Source organism: Pseudorca crassidens, chromosome 1 (genome assembly GCF_039906515.1).
Source record: "Pseudorca crassidens isolate mPseCra1 chromosome 1, mPseCra1.hap1, whole genome shotgun sequence".
In the NCBI taxonomy this organism is placed as follows: domain Eukaryota; kingdom Metazoa; phylum Chordata; class Mammalia; order Artiodactyla; family Delphinidae; genus Pseudorca; species Pseudorca crassidens.
Genome location: NC_090296.1, coordinates 34873972 through 34894750, shown reverse-complemented (window position 1 = coordinate 34894750; position 20779 = coordinate 34873972). Strand labels below are relative to the sequence as shown.

Below are 20779 nucleotides of genomic sequence, written 5' to 3'. Positions count from 1 at the left end.
CTCCAAGACCATCAGAATTCTTTTGTCGTCCCTTTTGTTCCTTACTTCTGATCACAAAGTCTTGTTGACTTCTTTTCCTCCTTCTAAATGATTAGAGTCCTTTCCCTTAATGGCCCTGCTCTAGTTCTGTCCTTCTCACACACAGATCTAATTTTCCAATAATGACTCTTGTCCCATTTTGCCTACCTCAGTTCATTCTTTACCGCCACCAGACTGATCTTTTTAGGACTATTTTTCTCCTTTGCTTAGTCTTTCCATGGCTTTTTACATGCAGCCATGCTTCTCAGTCTTGTCATTCATATACCATCTTTGCTGACTTGCCATATTATTTATTTTGGTGTTGTTCTCTAAATTGGCTTTAAAGCTTTATACTTTTAAAATGTAGCCTGCCCCTACAGTAAACAATGAAATCTCAGGCTTGTGCTAGATGCATTTTTCTAATAAATTTTCATTTTAGTAGTTTTACATTTTGGTATTTGACCCTCAACCACTGGTGGTATGTGTTCCATGCTTGACAACCAGTAAGACAGATCCTCTACAATTTGACCCTCTTTTACCTCTTTAGACTTCTCTCCATCCACATTCCACCTCATTTGTGTTGTAACTGGGGTTGTGGGCTCTTGACCTAGGCTCCACCAACAGAAACACCCACCCTAAACCTTGTCTTGACATTTTGGAAGAAGGGGCAATAAAGAATTCATTCTGTGATGGGCAGTTGTGGCGGCAGTTCCAGCAGTAGCTTCTGTCCAGTGTCAGTGGGGTCAGCCATGCAAGCTGCAGTACTCCTTTTCCTAGTAGTGGAGGTGACAGCAGCAGTGGTATCTTCACTGGAGCAATCTGCAGTGTGACTTTTGGGGCCATTATTCCTGGCAATGTGACCTTTAAACCACATTTTGGTCCTCTTAAGATGATTCTGGGAGTTACCCAAATTGAAAAAACTGCTTTTCTTTAAATTAGCTAGAAAGGTTTCTGTTGCTTGCAGCTTAAACTTCCTGACCGATAAATCAGTTTACAAATTCCAGTGAGAAATTACCATGTGGATTGAATATGCAAAGCCCTCTCTCCCCAGGCCCTTGATAATAAATTCTTATTCTTTTGTTGGCTTTTTTCCCCTAGTACTGACACAATCTTCTTGTATGTTAACACAGCTCATTAGGTTATGCTTTCTTTGGTCTTTAATCTAGGAGTATGTTTTAGTCCCTTTGGATTTTAGCAACTCCTTGTTCTCTTGGTGTTCTGATTTTTGAACTATCATGTTCCTTAATACAAATTCTGAAATAACAGCCTAAAACCTTTTTTTTTAAATTTTTTGGCCGCACCACATGGCACGTGGGATCTTTGTTCACTGACGAGGGATCAAACCCGCGCCCCCTACATTGGAAGCGCGGAGTCTTAACCACTGGATCGCCAGGGCAGTCCCAAGCCTAAAGCTTTAATTTAAAACATCTTCAAGTTCTAGGCATGCCTGACTATAGTAAACAGACCTACCTTAATGTGTTACTGTGACTTAATTTCACTTTCAATGTTCTATATCTTAAGCATGGTGGAGGTTACAGGACTACATATAACTGCCAAAACTCATTGCACTTAAAGTGTCAATATAAAGTATGCATTAAAGCTGTTTAAACATTTTCAGGTTTATTTTTTCTTAGCAGCTTTCAGTCACTAAAAACTATAACAAGTTCGTTGTTTGTATATATTCAAAAAATTTGAGCACTACTAAGCTTTAGGTACTAGGAATATAATAGTGAACAAAACAGAAATACCTGTTATGGAATTCTCATTCTAATGAGGGGTGGTTGGAAGCAGATATAAGTAAAACATACAGTATGTCAGATGTAATGAGCGCTATAGAATAAATGAAAGCAAGGGATGGAGGGATAGGGTAAGCATTGCAGATGTAGGTAGGAGGCCTCACTGAGGAAGGGGTCATGTGAGCACACCCTTGGGAGGTAAGGAAAGGAACCATGTGCATATTTGGGAGAAAAGCATTTCAGGAAGAGGGTAAGTAAAGTGCAAAGACCCTGAGATAGAAAAGTGCCTGGAATGTTCAGGGAACAAAAAGCTGTTCCTGAGGTCTTGCCAGTGGTTGTCATGTGGGAAGGGAAGGGCCTTTCTACACTCTTATCTCCAGTTTTTCAAGAAAAGCCAGAAATCTGGGTTTTTACGGGAGATTTAAGAAAAATGTGATATTCATAAAATGGAGTATTGAGCCATAAAAAGGAATAAATTGCTAGTTCATGCTACAAAATGGATAAACTTTGAAAGCATTATACTGAGTGAAAGAAGGCAGAAGACCACATATTGTATGAATCCATTTATATGAAATGTCCAGAAAAGGCAAATCCATATAGAAAGTGATCAGTGGTTCCCAGGGGCTGGGGGGAGAGGGAATGGGGAGTGACCGCTAATGGGCACTGGTTTCTTTCCGGAGTGTGATAAAGCTTTTCTGGAATTAGTAATTTGCTAATGCCTTGGCAAAAGCATACATCACTGATGAACCTCAATATAGGTAAATCTATTATAGATGTTTTTGGGATTTGGCAAATTTCAATGTAACCATATCTTTCCTGCTTAGAAGAAGGCAGCAAAGAATTTAACTTACATCTTATATTTCAAAGTTGTTTGATATCTAACATTTACTATGTTCTAGGCACTATGCTAGGTTCTTGCTACTATCTGATTTTTTTTTAAACAAAGTTTGGGATTATCCATGCATTTTATTATTATTTTTTAAATATTTGCTTATTTATTTGGTTGCACCGGGTCTTAGTTGCAGCAGGTGGGCTCCTAAGTTGCGGCTCAAGCGCTCCTTAGTTGGGGCTCACCGGCTCCTTAGTTGTGGCATGCAAACTCTTAGTTGTGGCATGCATGCGGGACCTAGTTCCCTGACCAGGGATTGAACCCTGGCCCCCTGCATTGGGAGCGTGGAGTCTTATCCACTGCACCACCAGGGAAGTCCCTATTATGTGATTCTTAATCTTAAGAGCAAATTATGATACCCATTAGGATGGCTAGCATGAATAAAACCCCAAAATAACAAGTGTTGGTGAGGATATGGAGATATTGGAACCCTTGTGCACTGTTGGTGGGAACATAAAATCATACAGGTACTGTGGAAAACAGTGTGGAGTTTTCTCAAAGTTAAAAATAGTTAGTAGATGATCTACAAATTCTACTCTGGGCGTATATCCAAAAGAATTGAAAAATAGGGTTTCGAAGAGATATCTGTACACCCATATTCACAGCAGCATTATTCACAATAGCCAAAAGGCGTAAGCAACCCAAGCGTCCACTGATGGATGAATGGATAAGCAAAATGTGGTACAAACATACAATAGAATATCAGCCTTAAAAAGGAAAATGACATATGCTGTAACATTGTGACCCTTGAGAACATTATGTTAAGGGATATAAGCCAGTTGCAAAAAGACATACTGTATGATTCCACTTATGAGGTACCTAGATTAGTCAAATTCATAGGGACAAAGTAGAATGGTGGTTCAGGGACTGGGGGAAGAGGAATGGAGAGAGATGGTTTAACGGGTAGAGAATTTCAGTTTTGCAAGAAAGTGTTCTGGAGATGGATGGTGGTGATGGTTATGCAACAATGTGAATGTACTTAATACCACCTCATGGTTAAGATGGTTATTTTTATGTGTATTTTACCACAATTTAAAATTAAAAAGGAAACACTTAAAAATAAGTTAGAATAGAATATTCTAAGAACAAGGAAGTTCACTTGAGGTTGTAACTTCTTAGGGACATAATGCTGTAGGCTTGAAAATTTTTTTCAGCTTGTTATTTAGCACATTGTTCTATAAAAGCTGAGAATGGAAAAAAGTAAAGTATGGCCTGAAGTTCATACAGTCAGCAGTAGAAGTAGTTGAGAACCTCATTTCTTACCATATACAATCTAGCCCCTCAATTGGTGCAGTCAGCTGCCTTCTCAGCTCTTACCATGGTTGAAGAAACTGAGTGGCACCATCATAAAGGTACGGTCTCCAACTTCTTCCAAAAATCCTGTTTATCATGATGGCTATTTCAAATCTGTACCCATAATCATTCTGTTTTTCCAACTCAGGTATGAACTCCCTAACTTCTAGCTCTTCTCCCCATCATCCCCCAATGAGTTGTATCGACAAAGATACTATTACACTGTCAGAGGATGAGGTATCCAGTCCTTCCTGTATTAGGTAGGTACAATTGCACGTGATAAGAGCCCCAGATAAGCGGTTTAAGAAAAATAGTTCACTCTCTAGGAAATAGTCTAGAGAGAAGTCCAGAACTGGTTTGGAGGCTCAGTTCATTGAAGTTCAGTTCCTAGATTCTTATCTTGCTGCACTACCAGCAAGGCCTCTATCTAATGGCCCCAGATGGCTGTGGCCTCATTTCTGGCAGCAGGATGGGAAAATAAATCGACAAGCGGGCTAAGGGAGAACTTGTGCTTTCCCTTAAGGAAAGTTCCCAGGACACTGCTGCAGGATACCTCTGCTTATCCTTTTGGCTTCTGTGGGTCACATGGCCACAGCTAGTTGGAAGGGAAGATGGTGAATTTAGTCTCTTCTAAGGGGTCGTGCCCCAGCTAAAATCCTCTGTGGAGGAAGGGAAGAGCAGATATCGGACAAGTGGCTGTCAGCCACACCATCTCCCTGTGCTCTAGATCCCATCCCTTCCTGGCTCCCGAGGGTTCTTGTTCCAGCACTGAGCCCTTCTCTCCCCTTGTTTCTCAGCGTCTCTCTACTAACCTGTCCCTTCAGTAAGTAAGTGCAAATCTTGCCCACCTCCCATCCCCCTCTGCCGTATGTAGCCTTCTAGCTCTTGTCCAGTTATTTTGTTTCTCTTCAGAAACAAAATAACTGGCTTCCCCACTGCCTTTTCACAGGTCAACTTGCTATAATCAGGGGTCCTGGCCCATCATTGCAATGAAACTGGTTTTGCTGAGGTCTCTGACCTCCTACTTTTTAATATGGTGGACTCTGCAACATTCACTTTCGATACTATTAACCATCTTATCTTATTGAAACTGCCACCACTCTCTTCTGATTTTAACTCTTCGGGTTCCTTTGCTAGACCCTCTGCTGCCTACCCCTTACATTTTAGTATTCCTCAGGGTTCTGTCCTTGACCCTCTACTTTATGCTGCCTCAGTTGGCCATTTGTCCATTTCCACGGCCTTCCTGTGACCTGTGTGCTGATGCCTCCAGAGCTTTATCTCCAGCACTTATTCCCCCTCCCTCCCAGCTCCAAACCTGTATACCAGCTGGCTTCCATGTATCTTCTTAACTTTTTATTACAGGAGTGTTCAAACATAAGAAAAGTAGAGATGGTAACATAATGAACTTGATAGCTATCACCGAGCATCAATTATCTATACCTGGCAAGGTTTCTCACCCCACCTCCATACCTTTTGAAGCAAATCACAGACATCATTTTGTTTCATCTGCAGATATTTCATTATATGTCTTCAAAATACAAGAATGCTTTAAAACTTAACTACAATACCATTATCACACCTAAAATAAATTAATATCAAATACCAGTATTGGGAAATATAATTTTAAAAAAATCTCCCATCTGAGAACCTATCCACAAAGGTGGTAGAGAAGGAAAAACAGTTTATTATTGAATAAGCATTAAATTGGGTGATCTGATAAAAGACTGCAAAGACAAATCTTACTCTTTTCTATAGCCAAGCAGGTGCAACGCAATCCATGTTTTCAAGATTAATAACTAGTCCTCCAGTTAGAGGACTTTGATAGTTGACCTTTTGTCACATGTAGCTCATCCTAACTTTATCATGGAAATTGGAGTGATTACCGGTTAGCTGACTGGCTTTATCTGGAGCGGAAACAAACTTCTCCTATCTTAAAGCGGGGAGGTAGTTTTTTGGCAAATTGAAGCAAGGGGCCAACCACTCATACCCATAGAACTGGGAGGTTGGGGACCTAGATGTTTGTATTTCAAAAAGTGGTTCCCAAGTCCTTGAGGAAACATTCCTGGGTTGTGAGGCCTATTTAGTCATTATAAAGATTACGTACATGTGAAAAGGACAGAGAAAGAAATTCTGAAACACAAGGGAGGAGAGAAGTTTTTACCCTTATTTTCAACAGAGATAATTAAGTCTATTTTCAACTTGTATCTGCCCTTACACCAGTTAATGTTCACATTGCCCGACTGATTTACACTTTTTGTGTTTATTTTTTTACACTTTTTGTGTTTATTTTTATTTTTGAGTTTGGATCGAAATAAGGTCTGTATTGTTATCTCGTAAGTCCTTTATAAGTCCTTCCTGTTTTCTTCCTTCTTCCTTGTAGTTGATCTGTAGCGGAAACTAGGTCATTTGTCTGTAGAATCTCTCAGCTTGTATTTTGCAGATCACATCCCTGTGGCATCCTGTGACATATTCTTTGTCCTCTGTATTTCCTTTCTACTGGTTATTGGATCTAGATCCTTGGTCAGATTCAGGTCCAGTTTTTTTTTTCTGGCAGTTCTGCTTCATAGGTGGTGGTGTACACTTCCATCAGAAGTGATGTCATCAGCCATTGAACACTGCCTAGATCTGAGCCATTAACTTGTTTCGACGTATTATCAACAGGATAGTCTCTAACGCCCCAATATCAGAGTATCCAAAACTGAACTTACCATCATCTCCACTCCCTTCTCCTGTGGTTTCTCATCTCTGATGGTAGCAGAGCCAGAAAGCTGGAGGGCAAACATTTTCTCTCTCCTCCACACCCCTCTAAGTATTGCTGGAATCTTGTCAGTTCTGTCTGTCTTGTCTTTACAGCCCCTCTGGGAGCTGCTCTTCTGCAGGCCAGGCCATTTTCCAGAGGCCACCAGATCACTAGATTAACAGTGCAGATTCTTTTTTTTTTTTTTCAGATTTTTTTTTTTTTTTTTGGCTGTGTTGGGTCTTCATTGCTTCGCACGGGCTTTTCTCTACTTGCGGCGAGTGGGGTCTTCTCTTCGTTGTGGTGCGCAGGCTACTTATTGCAGTGGGTTCTTGTTTCGGAGCATGGGTTCTAGGTGCGCGGGCTTCAGTAGTTGCAGCACGCTGGCTCAGTAGTTGTGGCACGCAGGATAGTGCAGATTTGATTTGTTACCTCCTGACTTGAACCTTAGTAGCTCCCTGCTGCATTTAGGACCTGGGCCCTGCCCCTTCCTCCTTCCTTATCTCTCTGCAGTCCTCCCGGATGGACCCTGGGCATTGTTCTGTAGGGCTGAAGGTATTATGTGCTTCTGCTTGGCAAGGCTTTCCCCTTTCATTCCTGGCTAAAACCTTCAGGATTCAGGTACTGATGCTTCTGAGAAGTCCCCTTGGCTCATCCTGGGTCTGAGTCAGCACCTTCCCGTTCCCATCACACCCTGTGCACAGTTGCATCTTCGCAGTTTGCACCGGCCTATGCTTTCCCTGCCTGTCTTCTGACGAGGCTGTGAGCTTCCTGAAGGCTGCAACCAGGTGCACAGTCAGCACACAGTTAGCTTTTGTTGAAGGACGAAATGGGGCAAAGCATCCAGGCTTTCTCCTGGAACTTCATTCACATCGTGATCCGTGGGATTTTCCCGGATCACTATTTCCTTACTCTCAAAATGGTTTGTTCCTCAGAAGCCCCCTGGTTTCCCAGATTTTAAAAATGTTTAAATTGAATAACTGTCATATATCAAATTTTAAACTCTTACAAGGTATTGGGCTACCAGTTGATGAATTTAGTCAAGCTAAATGTTGGTAAGTGGCAATGGCTAGTTTTTGCCTCCTTTTTTGAAACATACTTATTCCAGGACCTAAGTAGCTAATGATGACTGCTTCAAGCCTCTAGTTGCTTTAGAAAGTAGTGGCGTTACTCCTTTAATATCCAAAATAGCACATTCAGAGGCCTAGAACCTAAGGGGATTACTGTGGTTGGTTTAAATAATTTAATCCTTGAATAAACTTACTTGTCCCTATTAATGACCAAGCTCTCTCTTTTTTTAAAAATAAGTTTATTTATTTATTTATATTTTTGGCTACATTGGGTCTTCGTTGCTGTGCGTGGGCTTTCTCTAGCTGAAGTGAGCGGGGGCTACTCTTCGTTGTGGTGCGGGGGCTTCTCTTGTTGCGGAGCACAGGCTCTAGGCTCGCGGGCTTCAGTAGTTGTGGCATGTGGGCTCAGTAGTTGTGGCTCACGGGCTCTAGAGCGCAGGCTCAGTACTTGTGGTGCACGGGCTTAGTTGCTCCGTGGCATGTGGGATCTTCCTGGACCAGGGCTCGAACCCGTGTCCCCTGCATTGGCAGGCAGGTTCTTAACCACTGTGCCACCAGGGAAGTCCCCCAAGCTCTCTTAATAATGAAGGTGTATTCCTATAATAGGTGTGGTAATGCTAGTATCTGAAGAGAAGAAAGCATCTTTTTGGCCCCCTCCTCTACCCCAGGAAGCCAGAACCACAGAATAGGAAAAGAAGTAGAAAATACCTTCCTGTGTGACCTGAGAACTGAGTCACAGCAGGGTGTGGCATTGTGGTTAGGGCTTTCAGAGAACTGGTGTTCCAGTGAAATTGGCCATGCCTTTATATTTTTTTACAGGGAAGGTAGAAAATTTGAACTGTGTGTGACAGCTGGGCTCCTTAGGAGCTCTTTCGATGAGAAATCAGTGGGCCTGTGTACGTTTGCTACTTCTCACCAAAAACTCTTGTTCTTATCCAAATGACATAGTCGTATTGCAAACAAGTTTTGGGAAGTCTTAGATTACACCATCTATTGCAAAGAAAAGGGTAGGGTGGGGAGAAAAACCACAAAGATGCCTCATCTAGTTGAACTAATAATGTAACCCCTAGCATGTGTAGGCTTTTCCTTGTTATCTCATTTCAATCCTTGTTAACGGCTGTGTGAGGTGGGACAAACTTCGAGACTGAACTTCATTGGTGATCTTGACTCTTCTGGGAAGTTAGGGGCCAAAGGACAGGATTCTTTCCTTCGTGTCTGTTGTGGCCACTTGACCCACTGTGGCCACCTCATCTCCTGTGCGCTCTGCTTTCAGCCTGGAGTAGCGTGGAATGTGGTCTGTCTGGTTTGTTGAGGTCCCTTGTGAAACTCACCAGGATGCTAGCCCAGGTATGGGGCAGGGAGCTACACATGTGGACTGGTTAACTGGCAGAGCTGTAGTCACTAGCCCTTTAAATCCTTTCTGGAACAAGTTGGAGCATCAAGAATTTAAAGAAGAAAGATCCCATATTCTAAAAAGCAGTACTTTAGCCCCAGGGATTGTTGCTGTCTCTTCCCGTGGTTAGATACTGGAGTAGCTTGAAGTTCTGTCAGCATGTTAACAACAGATTTTTTTCTCAGAGAAGCTTAACAGTCTTGTTCTGCACGAGGGAAAGTGGTTCTGTCGCAGTGACCCGTGAAGCCAGAGGAACCCTCCTCTTACCTCTGCCCCTGCTTGTGCTGGAACCAGGCTGTCAGGGTGCCGTCAGCTAACAGTCTGCCCAAGAAAGCCTGAGTTGGCTCACCATGTTCTTGGAGGTGCTTGGAGGGTTGACATGGGTTGGGTCCAGAGGGGCATACATTACTAAGCCCATCCTCAGCAAGTGGTACACTGTTCTTCTTCGACAAGTTAAGATGTGGCTGGAGAACCAATTAGCAGGAAACATAACTGGTGTTGCAAGTCATCTCAGTTACATGTCTTGAGCCAAACTTTTGGGTTTGTTTTGTATTGGGATTTTTTACTCAAGGATCACATTCACGCAAAGGCATCTATTAACATCACATCTGTATCAGCTGATCTTGAGGTAAACTCCGACAGATGTTAGATGGCCATGTCTGAAGTGACTGGCCTGGATGCCCGGGGTCACCTTCCATCCTTGAGCCCCTAGTGCCACTGTCCTTGGTCTTCCTCATCCATGGTCTTCACTGCCTCTGAGAACACCTCCTGTTGAACAGGAGAACAGAGTGGGGAGGAAGCGAGTGTCGAGAGGGTTGGTTGGAGCAGTCTTATGAGGGGCTTTGAAGAAGTGAACTAGAACAAATAGGTATACTTGTGTGATATGATTTCTTTCCCTAAAGCACCAAACTTATTTTGGAGGCTGGGTCTAAGGAAGCAAAGAGCTGATTCTTAGATACCCCAGGACACATGGTTCTTGAGGTTGTACAGCCTCTGGGAGTTAAATACACTAAACAGAATTCAGACCCCTGCATTTTATTGGTGGTAGCCAAATGAGTTTACCTTATATAACAGTCTCTTCAAAGGTTATTACCCAAATCACATTTTAGGGATAAGAGAAATTCTGCCTACTTCAAATGACCTGAATTAACTGGCATTCCTTTCCTAGTTTACAGTAACACTGCAACTGTTTTCAGTAGGCTGGTCTTCCAGGTACAACTTTGAGGTTCTAAGAGTTAGCAGATGCCATCCTTTAAAATACGGGGAACTCCCTTTCTGTGGGATGAAATCTGCTGTGTACAATATTTGAGTCTATAACTTTAATAGCCACCAGTGTTCTCTCAGCACCAAATGAGAACTCAGAGTCTTTGTTTTTCTGCATGTTTCACTGACTTGTTATTCCTGACAAATCATAAACATTCATCCTATTCAAGGACAGTTCGAAAAACTGTACACTAATAGACTCTTAGATTTTCTCCAAGTCTAATATTCTGCCAGTGAGCTACCTGTGGCTTGGCAGACACGCCCGTGTGTCAGCCCACCTCAAAACCCACCTCTCTTGACTTGCTGGGAGGCTTGGGAGCAGCTGGAGCTACCTGTAAGTTGAAGTCAGAGCAGCAGAGAGAATGCGCTACCCTTATGCTATCAAAATGCCTGCTCACTCATTCTTTCGTGAGTCTCTAACCAAAGGAGGATTCAGGCTTGCTCTAAACAGTTGGAGCTATTTAACTTTGCTGTTTCTTCCTCCAAAGTATGTGGATAATCATACCAGCAGAGGAAGTAAGGATTAGTAGCTATTGTAAAGCATCCAGCTAGCACTGTGTGGTGTGTGGAGAAAGACAGTTTTGTTCCTTTTCCTTCTTTCCTGTCACTGACTTCTTTCAAGGATTCACTGGTGATGAGGGCCCTGAAACAGAAGTGCTGTCCACAGACACTGCTAACGTCAGATAGGGCTGTTTGGATTTCTTCCGGTTGCATCATTCTGTGGATGCACTTGTGTTCTTGTTCCACTCCAGTGGAACCTGAGAGGTTTATCAAGGCCAAAAGTAACAACCGGGCCTAAAAGATCAGAGTAGTAGTCAGTGTATTTTTATTACCAGCACTGGGGAGAGAAGCAGTGAGGTGGTACCAGTGTATACAGAGCTTGACTTTTTCCCACTGCAAATGAAAAATGAGAGCCCTTTCCAGTCGGTTCCAAATGTGTTTGATATGAGAGCTTCCTTGGAAGTTTCAGGTTTATTTCATCCTACAATGCCTTCTAAAAGAGGAAAGAGCAGCAATGAAATATTATGTCTCATCTGATTTAGACTTGCAGATGAGTTGACCTGAGCACAAAAAGTTTGAGAAAGGGACAGCTCTCTCCAGTATGATAGATATTCCATATTATAATATTTGCTTTTTTCACTATTATTCCAAGATTCTTTAAAATTAGTGAGACCATTTACCTTTTGAACTAGAAGAACTTGCCATTGTACTCTGCTAAGGTAATTGCTTTATCATTACTCAGTTCATCCTTAACAAAAAATTAACCTCCCATCAGCCTCTCTACTCCTCAAACACTGGCCTACGGGTCATAATTCATGTTCCCTATAACCTCCTTTCACTCCTTTAGCACTCACTCATTGTCCCTAGTCCTTACCAGGAATTTAATGTGGAAATCAAGAGCAGAGTTGGGAGTCATATAAGGTGGGCCACTCAGGGCCTCTCAAGGTATTGATCCCTTCAGGGGGTCTGGCCCTCAGCTCTGTGGGTCCAGGAACAGAAGTCTTGAAGTGTGCAGAGTTTATCAGGCTTTCAGACCCAGAGACTCGTGCTAACCATGATGTATAAGCCCAAATGCCCGTGCGTAGTTTCAGTGAGCAAGAGACCTTCTGGCATCCACTGTCAGGAAGCCCTCTTGCTGGTATGAGGGCAACTGAGAAACTAAGTGAATAAGCAGAAGGCTGTTTGGTGAGCAAGGAGTTGGAACCCACCATCCAGGCTGTGAATTAAGCTGGTGATTCACTCCACAGAGTTATATGTTTAATGACCAAAATACCTTTATGAAATTCAGTCTCTCTTCCATGGCGAGTGTTGCTGTAAGACTATCAAATTCTCTTAAGTTCCCTTTTTAAGCTTTCTGCAGCTTTATTCTGATAAGTAAATAATAGCCCAGTTTGTACTGTTTTCTGTCATACTTATCTAAGTCTACATCCTAGATTCCATGACTGGACTTAGTGTTCCCCAAGTTCTACCACTTAACCACCAGGATGATCACTTTAATTCGCATGTATTTCTTATTGGTCATGGAAGGATTAAATGAGTTAGTCTTCAAAAATTAATATTAACATTATTATTCAATTAGATTATAAACCTTTTCTAATTATACACCTAATATAAAACGCCAGTCAAGCCATGGCATCTTGCACCTAGAGATGCTGAGATAAACATGGATATGGAAGTTAAGACATCAAGTACAGGCACTGCCATTCAAATCTGTCCAGCTCAAGACTGTGTCGCAACAATGGCAAGACCTGGTATTGACTTGAAAGTTAAAGCTTCATTTTTCTTAAATCTAAAATGTCCTTCCATATTTCGAGATTTAGTAAAATACATTGTGATGTTACTCGTGGCTTTTTTTCTTTTTAAAAGATTTTAAGAAGATTTTTATAGATGTTTTATTTATTTTTTCTCTTGGTTCTCAATGTCTTTGGCCTGTTTTCATATTCTTCTACCTTCAGCACCTTTCCTTCTTATTTAGTCATCCAGATCTTGGTGGTGATCCCTCGGTTGGGTTTATGTTCCAGGCCATTGCTTCTCAAATCTCTACATTCTCTCATAAGTTTGGCTTTGGATTGAGTTTGGGTTCAAGAGGTAAAGCTCAAACTGTACAATTTATATTCAAGATTGGTCTGTGCTAGTCTTAATACAAGTCTCTGCAAACATTCAGATGTCTATACTGTGACCACTTGCCCCTCCCCTCAACATACCTGGATTGTAGTTTGAGAAACAGGCCCGTAAGAATACAATCCATGCTAACGTTCTGTTTGCGCAAATCCTTTGGTAGTGTTGGATTACTTAGTCCTCACCCTAAATCCAACCAATTTATTGATATAAGTGGTTAAGATTGAAAGACTGGTACTTACACTGAAGATTAACATGTAGTGACTAATGTCATAATTTGCTGGAATATGTGAACCCCGGGTGGGAAAATATTACAGCTTACTGTCAGAATATACCACTAGTTCATTCTGTTTGTTTGTTTCAAAGAGAAGTCTGTGCCTTTACTGGCCGAACAGGCTACTCAAGGAGGATGAAGCAGGAGGAGTGGGTGGCTCTGTGCTTCATAGGCTTGTAGGTGATAGAGAACTCGCCCAGGTAGTGGCCAATAATCTTGGGCTTGGTTTCCACCTGGGTGAAGGTCTTGCACGCCCACCATCTGGGCAGGATGATCTTCAGCACCTACAGCTTCTCTGTGGGCCGTGCCCCCAGGCTGGCCCTGCCCAGGTGCTTCTGCCACAGCCGCAGGGCACTGTGCAGCTGTGTCACTGTGTCAACAGGTCCAGTGCCTGGTCTAGGTGCTCACCAAAGTGGATGAACTTGCAGAAGGTCCACTGCTGCTTCTGCTCCACTTCTGCCACCTTGTTGGCTCCTTGGAGAGGACTCTTTTTTTTTTTTTTTTAATTTTATTTATTTAGGCTGCACCAGGTCTTAGTTGCAGCACGCGGGATTATTGCTGTGGCACATGGACTCCTTATTTGCGGCATGCATGCAGAATCTAGTTCCCCCACCAGGGATCGAACCCGGGCCCTCTGCATTGGGAGTGCGGAGTCTTACCCACTGGACCACCAGGGAAGTACCTTGGAGAGGACTCTTTAGTTCTTAAAACTGTCAGAATCAAGAGAGAATCGTTGAGATACAAACTGCAGAGTCAAGAATACACACTTTGTGGCAGACAGCCTGAATTTGGATCCTGATTCTGGCACCTAGCAACTGTGTGACCTTGGGACCTTGCTTCAGTTCCCTCAGCTACAGAATGGCATACTGTAGCTGCCTAATAGGATTGTTGTGAGTCTTAAGAATTTCTGTTGAGCAGTTGGAACAGTGTTTGGGATCTTGTAAGTAATAACTGTTAAAGCATCCTAAAATTAAGAAATATTTAGGTCCTCAGATTGGCCTTTTATTTTTTTTTTTGTTTTTGGTTTTGTTTTGCGGTACGCGGGCCTCACTATTGTGGCCTCTCCCGTCGCGGAGCACAGGCTCCGGACGCGCAGGCTCAGCGGCCATGGCTCACGGGCCCAGCCGCTCCGCGGCATGTGGGATCCTCCTGGACCGGGGCACGAACCTGTGTCCCCTGCATTGGCAGGCGGACCCTCAACCACTGCGCCACCAGGGAAGCCCTGGCCTTTTATTTAAAAAAAAAAAGTTTGTAATGTGAAAATTCCTAAGTATGTTTCTTTGTCCTAAATTAACAATACTTAAGTTTCTTAAAATCCTGCCAGTTCCTCTCGGTATTTTATTTTCACTCTGTAACTCAGGGATATCTGAGGTCTTACAAATCGCTACCAGTTTTGTGATTGTTAGGTTAAGTTAGTGAACATTTCTGGGCTTTACTTTCTAAAACCCAGCTTCTTTATCTGCAAAATGGTGTTCCTAACAGGATCTACCCCACAGGATTGCTGGGAGGACTGGGAGGATCCTGCCACTGTCATGTGACGTTTTGAGTTACCATGGCAATAAGTATGATGTGTACTTTGTCACAGTTATTATTTGTGGCCCAGGCCAGTAAGAGCTGTAATAACATATATTATAATTAATCTTGTCATCCCTGTTTCTAGGCTGCCACCTTAAAGACTTCGGAGACTTGAGTTTTACCCCAGTTCCCAAAGATGATCTCTATAATAACTTGATAGTGAATCCTCGCTCAGTGGGCCTTGCCAACCAGGAACTAGCAGAGGTGGTTAGTAGAGCAGTGTCAGGTGGCTACAGCTGTGTCACCGTGGGAGGAGACCACAGGTAAGCTGGGAGCCAGGGGTGGTGGAGGGGCTGGATTGCATCAGCCCATCAATTAGCTTCTTTGTCTCACTTTCCTCATTTAGAGTAAAATACCCTTTCGAATTTTTAGGGTATAACGTGCATAGTATTTTCATGTCTAAGATCATGAACCACTGGAGAAAATATCACGTAGTATAAGTTCAGAGTTAAACTAAGCAAAGTTTTTAGACAGTATGTTTCATGCTTATTTCTTGGAAAGCTTTCTTAAAACTGTCTCATGACTTTCATTTTGGTTATTTAGGAGAATTGGAGGGATCTATTGATAGGCTGAATTGGGGCTTTTTTTTTTTAAAGCATTTCTGCTAATAGGTTTGTTAGAAATGCCCCACTTGGCATGTGAATACATTCTCTACCCTGCACAGTATTGTATTAGCCTCCCTAGGTGGCTAATACATTAGATCCTTCCTCTCAGTGAAATCAGCATGCACTTTATCTATCGAGCACTGTTCTGATGAGTTCTCAAGCAGTGCTAAGGATTATGGGAAACTTGTGATCTATTAGGATTAAATGAAATAAATACACATGGAATGAAAAAAATATTGAATCCTACATCTCAGAAGGAAGAGATCAGTCTAGGCTAGAGTAGTCAGATTTCACAGCTAAGTGTGATTTGAGCTAAGTTATGAAGATTTTTTTGGTAGAAAGAAAAATGGCATTGAAACACTAGGAATATCAAGCACTTCATACATATTCTCAGTTAATCCTCAAAATAATGCAATGAGGCAGATACAATTTTATCTAATTCACTGCTGGGTACACTGAGGGACAGAGGTTAGATAACTTACCCAAGGTCTTAGGGCCAGGAAGTAGCAGAGCTGGGATTCAAGTCCATTGTGACCTCTATGGGCAATTAAATTTTCTTTTGAGATCTAATCTAGCAACTTCCCCTGAGGTACTCAGAGAGCTTCTCAGATCACTTAATGGAACTGCAAATGCAGGAAGATTCCTCATCAAGAATAAAATTTTAAGTAGAATAAGTCAGTCACAGGTTCTCTACTGAAACTGATTAAATAACCCAAGGGTGGATCTCTTGTCTCTTAGCTCAGTGCTCAAAGTTCATTCATTGGCTCTCTTCTGGTCAGCATACTATTTGGGGACTGCTTATTACTGTAATTATCATAATCCTTGCTTTTCCTTTTGTTTCTGTCTAGATTGCAGCTCTATCACTGCTCCCTGTTTCCTGTTCAGTGCTAAAACCTAGGCTGTCTGGAAGATACTAGAAAGGAAGGGATGTGTGAATAACCTGAACAGCTGTTGAATATTTTAAAGGAAGAGGCATTTTTAGGTCACTCAGCTCCCTTTAATAGTACAACATTCACTACTGCTTTAATCGTCAAACCAACTCTGACTTAAACAGGCTAAGATTATTATCCCTATCTTCTAGAAAGGGAAACTGCAGTCTAGATAGATAGTCTTGCCCTATTTCACACATTTCTTCCTAGAAAGACCCCCAATATTCGGACTTAATCCAGTGCTTTTAGCGCCAGACCATGCTATCTCTCGAAAAGGTCCTATGTGGGACATGGAGCTTAAAATGCTACCTCAGGCTGTACTGATCAAGAAAGATGACTGTAGTTAGTTCCTAAGATGCTTAAGCTGCATTTCTCATCTATGTCAAATTCTTTGCTTCCTAGGAAGCTTGGGCAGCTTTCCAAGCACAATTTCAAAAGCTATATTCCTACAGGTCAGACAAGGACAGTTGGCTAATGCAAGCGGAGATCAAGGACAAAGCAAAAACCAGAAACACTTAATGATATTTGCATGCCATGCTAATGTATATAAGATAACATGGAAATAAACTTCTACTTTATTCAGTCATCTAATGAGGTCTTTAATTGGGTTGCCCTGTTAACTTTGATGTCTTTAAAAACTTTGACTTCTTGTTTTAGGAAATATCACATAATCTTTCTAAACAGCTGTAATACTAATTTTTATCCTTAACAAGTTAATATAACTGATTCTTTAAAAGTAATTAGATCTCCCTGGTCTCTCAAAAGGTATTAAGTAGTATTAGTGAGTTGTTACATACAGCCCATAGCATTTAACAGGATTTCATCTGTTGAACAAATATTTTGGGTCCTTTTCTGGGCCAAGGCTAATGGATCCAATTAAAGGGATTTGGGGGCAGCAATGACACCTGTCACACTACAAGGATAACCAGCTGTCAGCTTTGAATCTTTAGAGCCTTCCATTTCTCCCTGTCTCTCTCTCTCTCTCTCAAGTCTCATCTTTGGGAACACAGTCCCAGGGACTCTCTCTCATCCAAATCCAGCCTCAATCTAGGGCCTTGACTTTGCCCTGAGGACAAAGTGTGAGCTGTGCTGGCTGAAGATATTTGTTAGTGATGCTTGCCAAGCGGAAGGCCTTTAATATTACTGTTTGTTCTTTGCAGCCTGGCAATCGGTACCATTAGTGGGCACGCCCGGCACTCCCCAGACCTTTGTGTGATCTGGGTTGATGCCCATGCTGACATCAATACACCCCTCACCACTTCATCTGGAAATCTCCACGGACAGCCAGTTTCATTTCTCCTCAAAGAACTACAGGACAAGGTTAGTGGGCTGAAATGAAGAGAACGTTGAACAGCTTGCAAGGGTAATCGTGGGGTTTTGAGAGTCTAGTTCAGTAACATTTCTGTGAAGGATGGGTTTATGGTGGCTGTAGTAATGCTTACCACTCCTTCATTTGTTCATCAAACATTATTTTGGACCAGACAGTCTAGATGCTGGAGGCATAAAGATGACTAGGACATGGTCCCTGCTCTTAGGGGGGATCATAATCTCATAATAAAGGAATGTGGTGAGTGGGTAGTAACTCTAGTGGTCTGATACACTTACAGCCGGAAGACTTCTTGGTAAGAACCTCCTAGGCCTCATTCTCAGACCCACTGGTCTAGAAGACAAGTAAAACCATGATTACGTCTAGGTAATCTTTTCCCAGGCTGTTCAGAAGACATGGGAGACCATGCTATGCATAGACTAGAATCTGTGTATCCCTCCCCTCAGTGAGGGACCAAGTTAAACCAGGACAGTACAAAGGTTATTCACTAGGCAGAATTCACGTTTTGGTTGTTGGGGACTTGAAACATAACCCAGTTGCCATCTCAAGAACCAATCTGTAAACAATTCAGTAGTGTGCAAAGAGATGGAAAGGCCTAATCGGCGGTATTCCTGCTATTTAGGTAAGTTAATGAGAAACCAAGGCCACCTTAGGAGTAGGTATTTTATTCTTCAGCTGTGTTCTTCAGCTGCCCTTCTGAATCACTTCCACTTCTATCAGTTCCTTCCCAGATCAAGTGTGTCTGCTGCTTTACCCATATACTGTGGGTAAGAGGAGAAAGCACACTGGGAAGCACACGGGGACTATCTTGATGAGATCAAGAATCCTTGATGAATCCTGTTCATTCCTCCTTCATAGGTCCCACAACTCCCAGGATTTTCCTGGATCAAACCTTGTATCTCTTCTCCAAGTATTGTATACATTGGACTAAGAGATGTGGATCCTCCTGAACAGTAAGTTGATACATTAGAGTTGAGCTTTGGGCCTGTCCTGGCCACTAATGTTCCACTTGATGGGTTGTTTCTTGCGTTAACCTGTTGTAAGTCACTATGAAGACAACCCCCCGCCCCCCCACATTTGATTAAAAATGCTCTTTAAACTAAGGCTTCCTTCCTTTATATGTCACCAGTTTTATTTTAAAGAATTATGATATCCAGTACTTTTCCATGAGAGACATAGATCGACTTGGTATCCAGAAGGTCATGGAACAGACATTCGATCTGCTGATTGGCAAGTAAGTAACTACAATGGATATCTACTTCTAGGTCCCAAAGGGAACAGGACAGATTCTCAGTGGGCAGTACACTTTAGCCTGTCTCTTGAGGATAATGACCTTTCTTTTAAAATAAAAGTAAAACATGTACATATAAAAAAATTCAGAAAGGGAAAATATGAAATATAGGTCATATTTTTCTTCTGGGGTTGGGAGGGAAAACAGCTCTTATGAATTTCTCTTTCCATTTTTAATGCTTACCTTTTGAGAGGAGAAGCATTCAACTGTCCTCTTCTTCCCAGCCTCACAATTGCTTCATCTGAAAGTTTTATATTAAGCAAATCTTGGTAGTGTAGAAAGATGGGAGATGAATACTAATCAAATGCTAGTTAAGAGCATTTTCCCAGTGCCGAGTCTTCATTTCTGGGTGATTAACTGTCACCTTGGTAGTATGCCATTTCTTAAGCTGTTAAGAAGTGCAAATAATTTACTGTATAGGTGTTTGCTGTATGTTAGCTTCAGCCACTGGACACCTGGGCTAAACAAGTTAGAAGTAGGAGATGGTAAGATTGCAAACATAAACTCAGAGTTAAGTTCAGAGCTGCTGTTATTCTCTCAGAGTATAACAGCAACTGCAACTGTAACCTAGAGCAATCCAACTTAAACTACAATCTGTCAGAACCCATGTCCTATGGAAGTGAGGAATTCCCTCTGTTGATAGTTCTTAATGTAAGAGCTCTGATGCCCAGGGTAAATCAGAAATACAAATTGGAGTTAGTCTGTCTGAGGCACACAGAGCAAAGGGCAAAATTATGAAGTGGTGCATAGGCATCTAACATACTCAACAGCTTCCAGAATAGGAAATCTGGAAATGTGCTATATTAACAAAGTACTAGGATTAACAGCAACAAAATCAAGGAGTTGCAACTGTAGGAAGGACGAATGTCCAAGTACAGCCCAAATGACTATTCTTATTCTACTCCTTTCAAGAAGACAAAGGCCAATCCATCTGAGTTTCGATATTGATGCATTTGACCCTACGCTGGCTCCAGCCACAGGAACCCCTGTTGTAGGGGGACTGACCTATCGAGAAGGCATGTATATTACTGAGGAAGTACACAATACAGGTAAGCAGTGATCAACCTGCTAACTACATAATATGCTTAAGCCTCTTGCCTGCCAGGGGATCTTTTCTACTATTACGTCACTGCCGACACTGTTTTTGCTTAAACGTCTATAGCTATAAGTCATGTGGTCAGGCTAATAAGGGACAGTCATTTAGAGGCATGTTTGGACCTGGCTTTATAACAAAATATGCCAAGGTAACACTGAATAAAAAATTGTCTGTCTCCTTAAACGTGTAATAAATACAAGAATAAACTGCCAAACTGATGCAGTTCTTTGCATCTGAATTGTATAAAGGCAGATTAAGATTGAAAGCCGAGGCCAAATAGCTATAATTTTAAGCCTGACACTAAGAGGTTGGTTCACTGGGAGTTAAGAATGTCAAGTCAAAGCTTCTCTTGAAGATGTTTCAAAGCTGGACAATACCTTGGGTCCTTTCATGTAAGTCTTATACTAGGGCTTGTTTGATAGGACCTGTAATAGGGGGATACTGGAAGATGAATGGCTGACAGGAAGATGAGTAAACTGAATGCAAGATCATCGAGAGTAGCTACAAGAGGCTACTATCCCACAACTCATACTCATTTGCAAACAGTTTCCATTTCTGTCAGAAAGCTTTTGGTTTTAAGGCTACTTTAAATGACCTCTCATTGCAAAATTTAAGCAACTACCACATGGTACTTCAATACTACCTTGTGAAATTAGGGTCAAGA

At 42.0% G+C, this 20779-nt stretch overlaps 1 protein-coding gene across 4 annotated transcripts in view; it reads left to right on the top strand.

Annotated features, from left to right (window-relative positions):
• ARG2 (arginase 2) overlaps positions 1-20779 on the top strand; it is a 43334-nt gene that overhangs the window by 20428 nt on the left and 2127 nt on the right. For 3 of the 4 annotated variants that reach the window (XM_067732675.1, XM_067732648.1, XM_067732657.1), the window contains exons 3-7: positions 14953-15130; positions 17562-17721; positions 18587-18681; positions 18858-18962; positions 19932-20068. In XM_067732675.1, coding sequence (XP_067588776.1) covers positions 14953-15130; positions 17562-17721; positions 18587-18681; positions 18858-18962; positions 19932-20068 — 675 coding nt within the window. Of the gene's footprint in view, positions 1-4084; positions 4197-14952; positions 15131-17561; positions 17722-18586; positions 18682-18857; positions 18963-19931; positions 20069-20779 lie in introns of all 4 variants that reach the window. The other variant, XM_067732667.1, reaches the window with a different exon arrangement.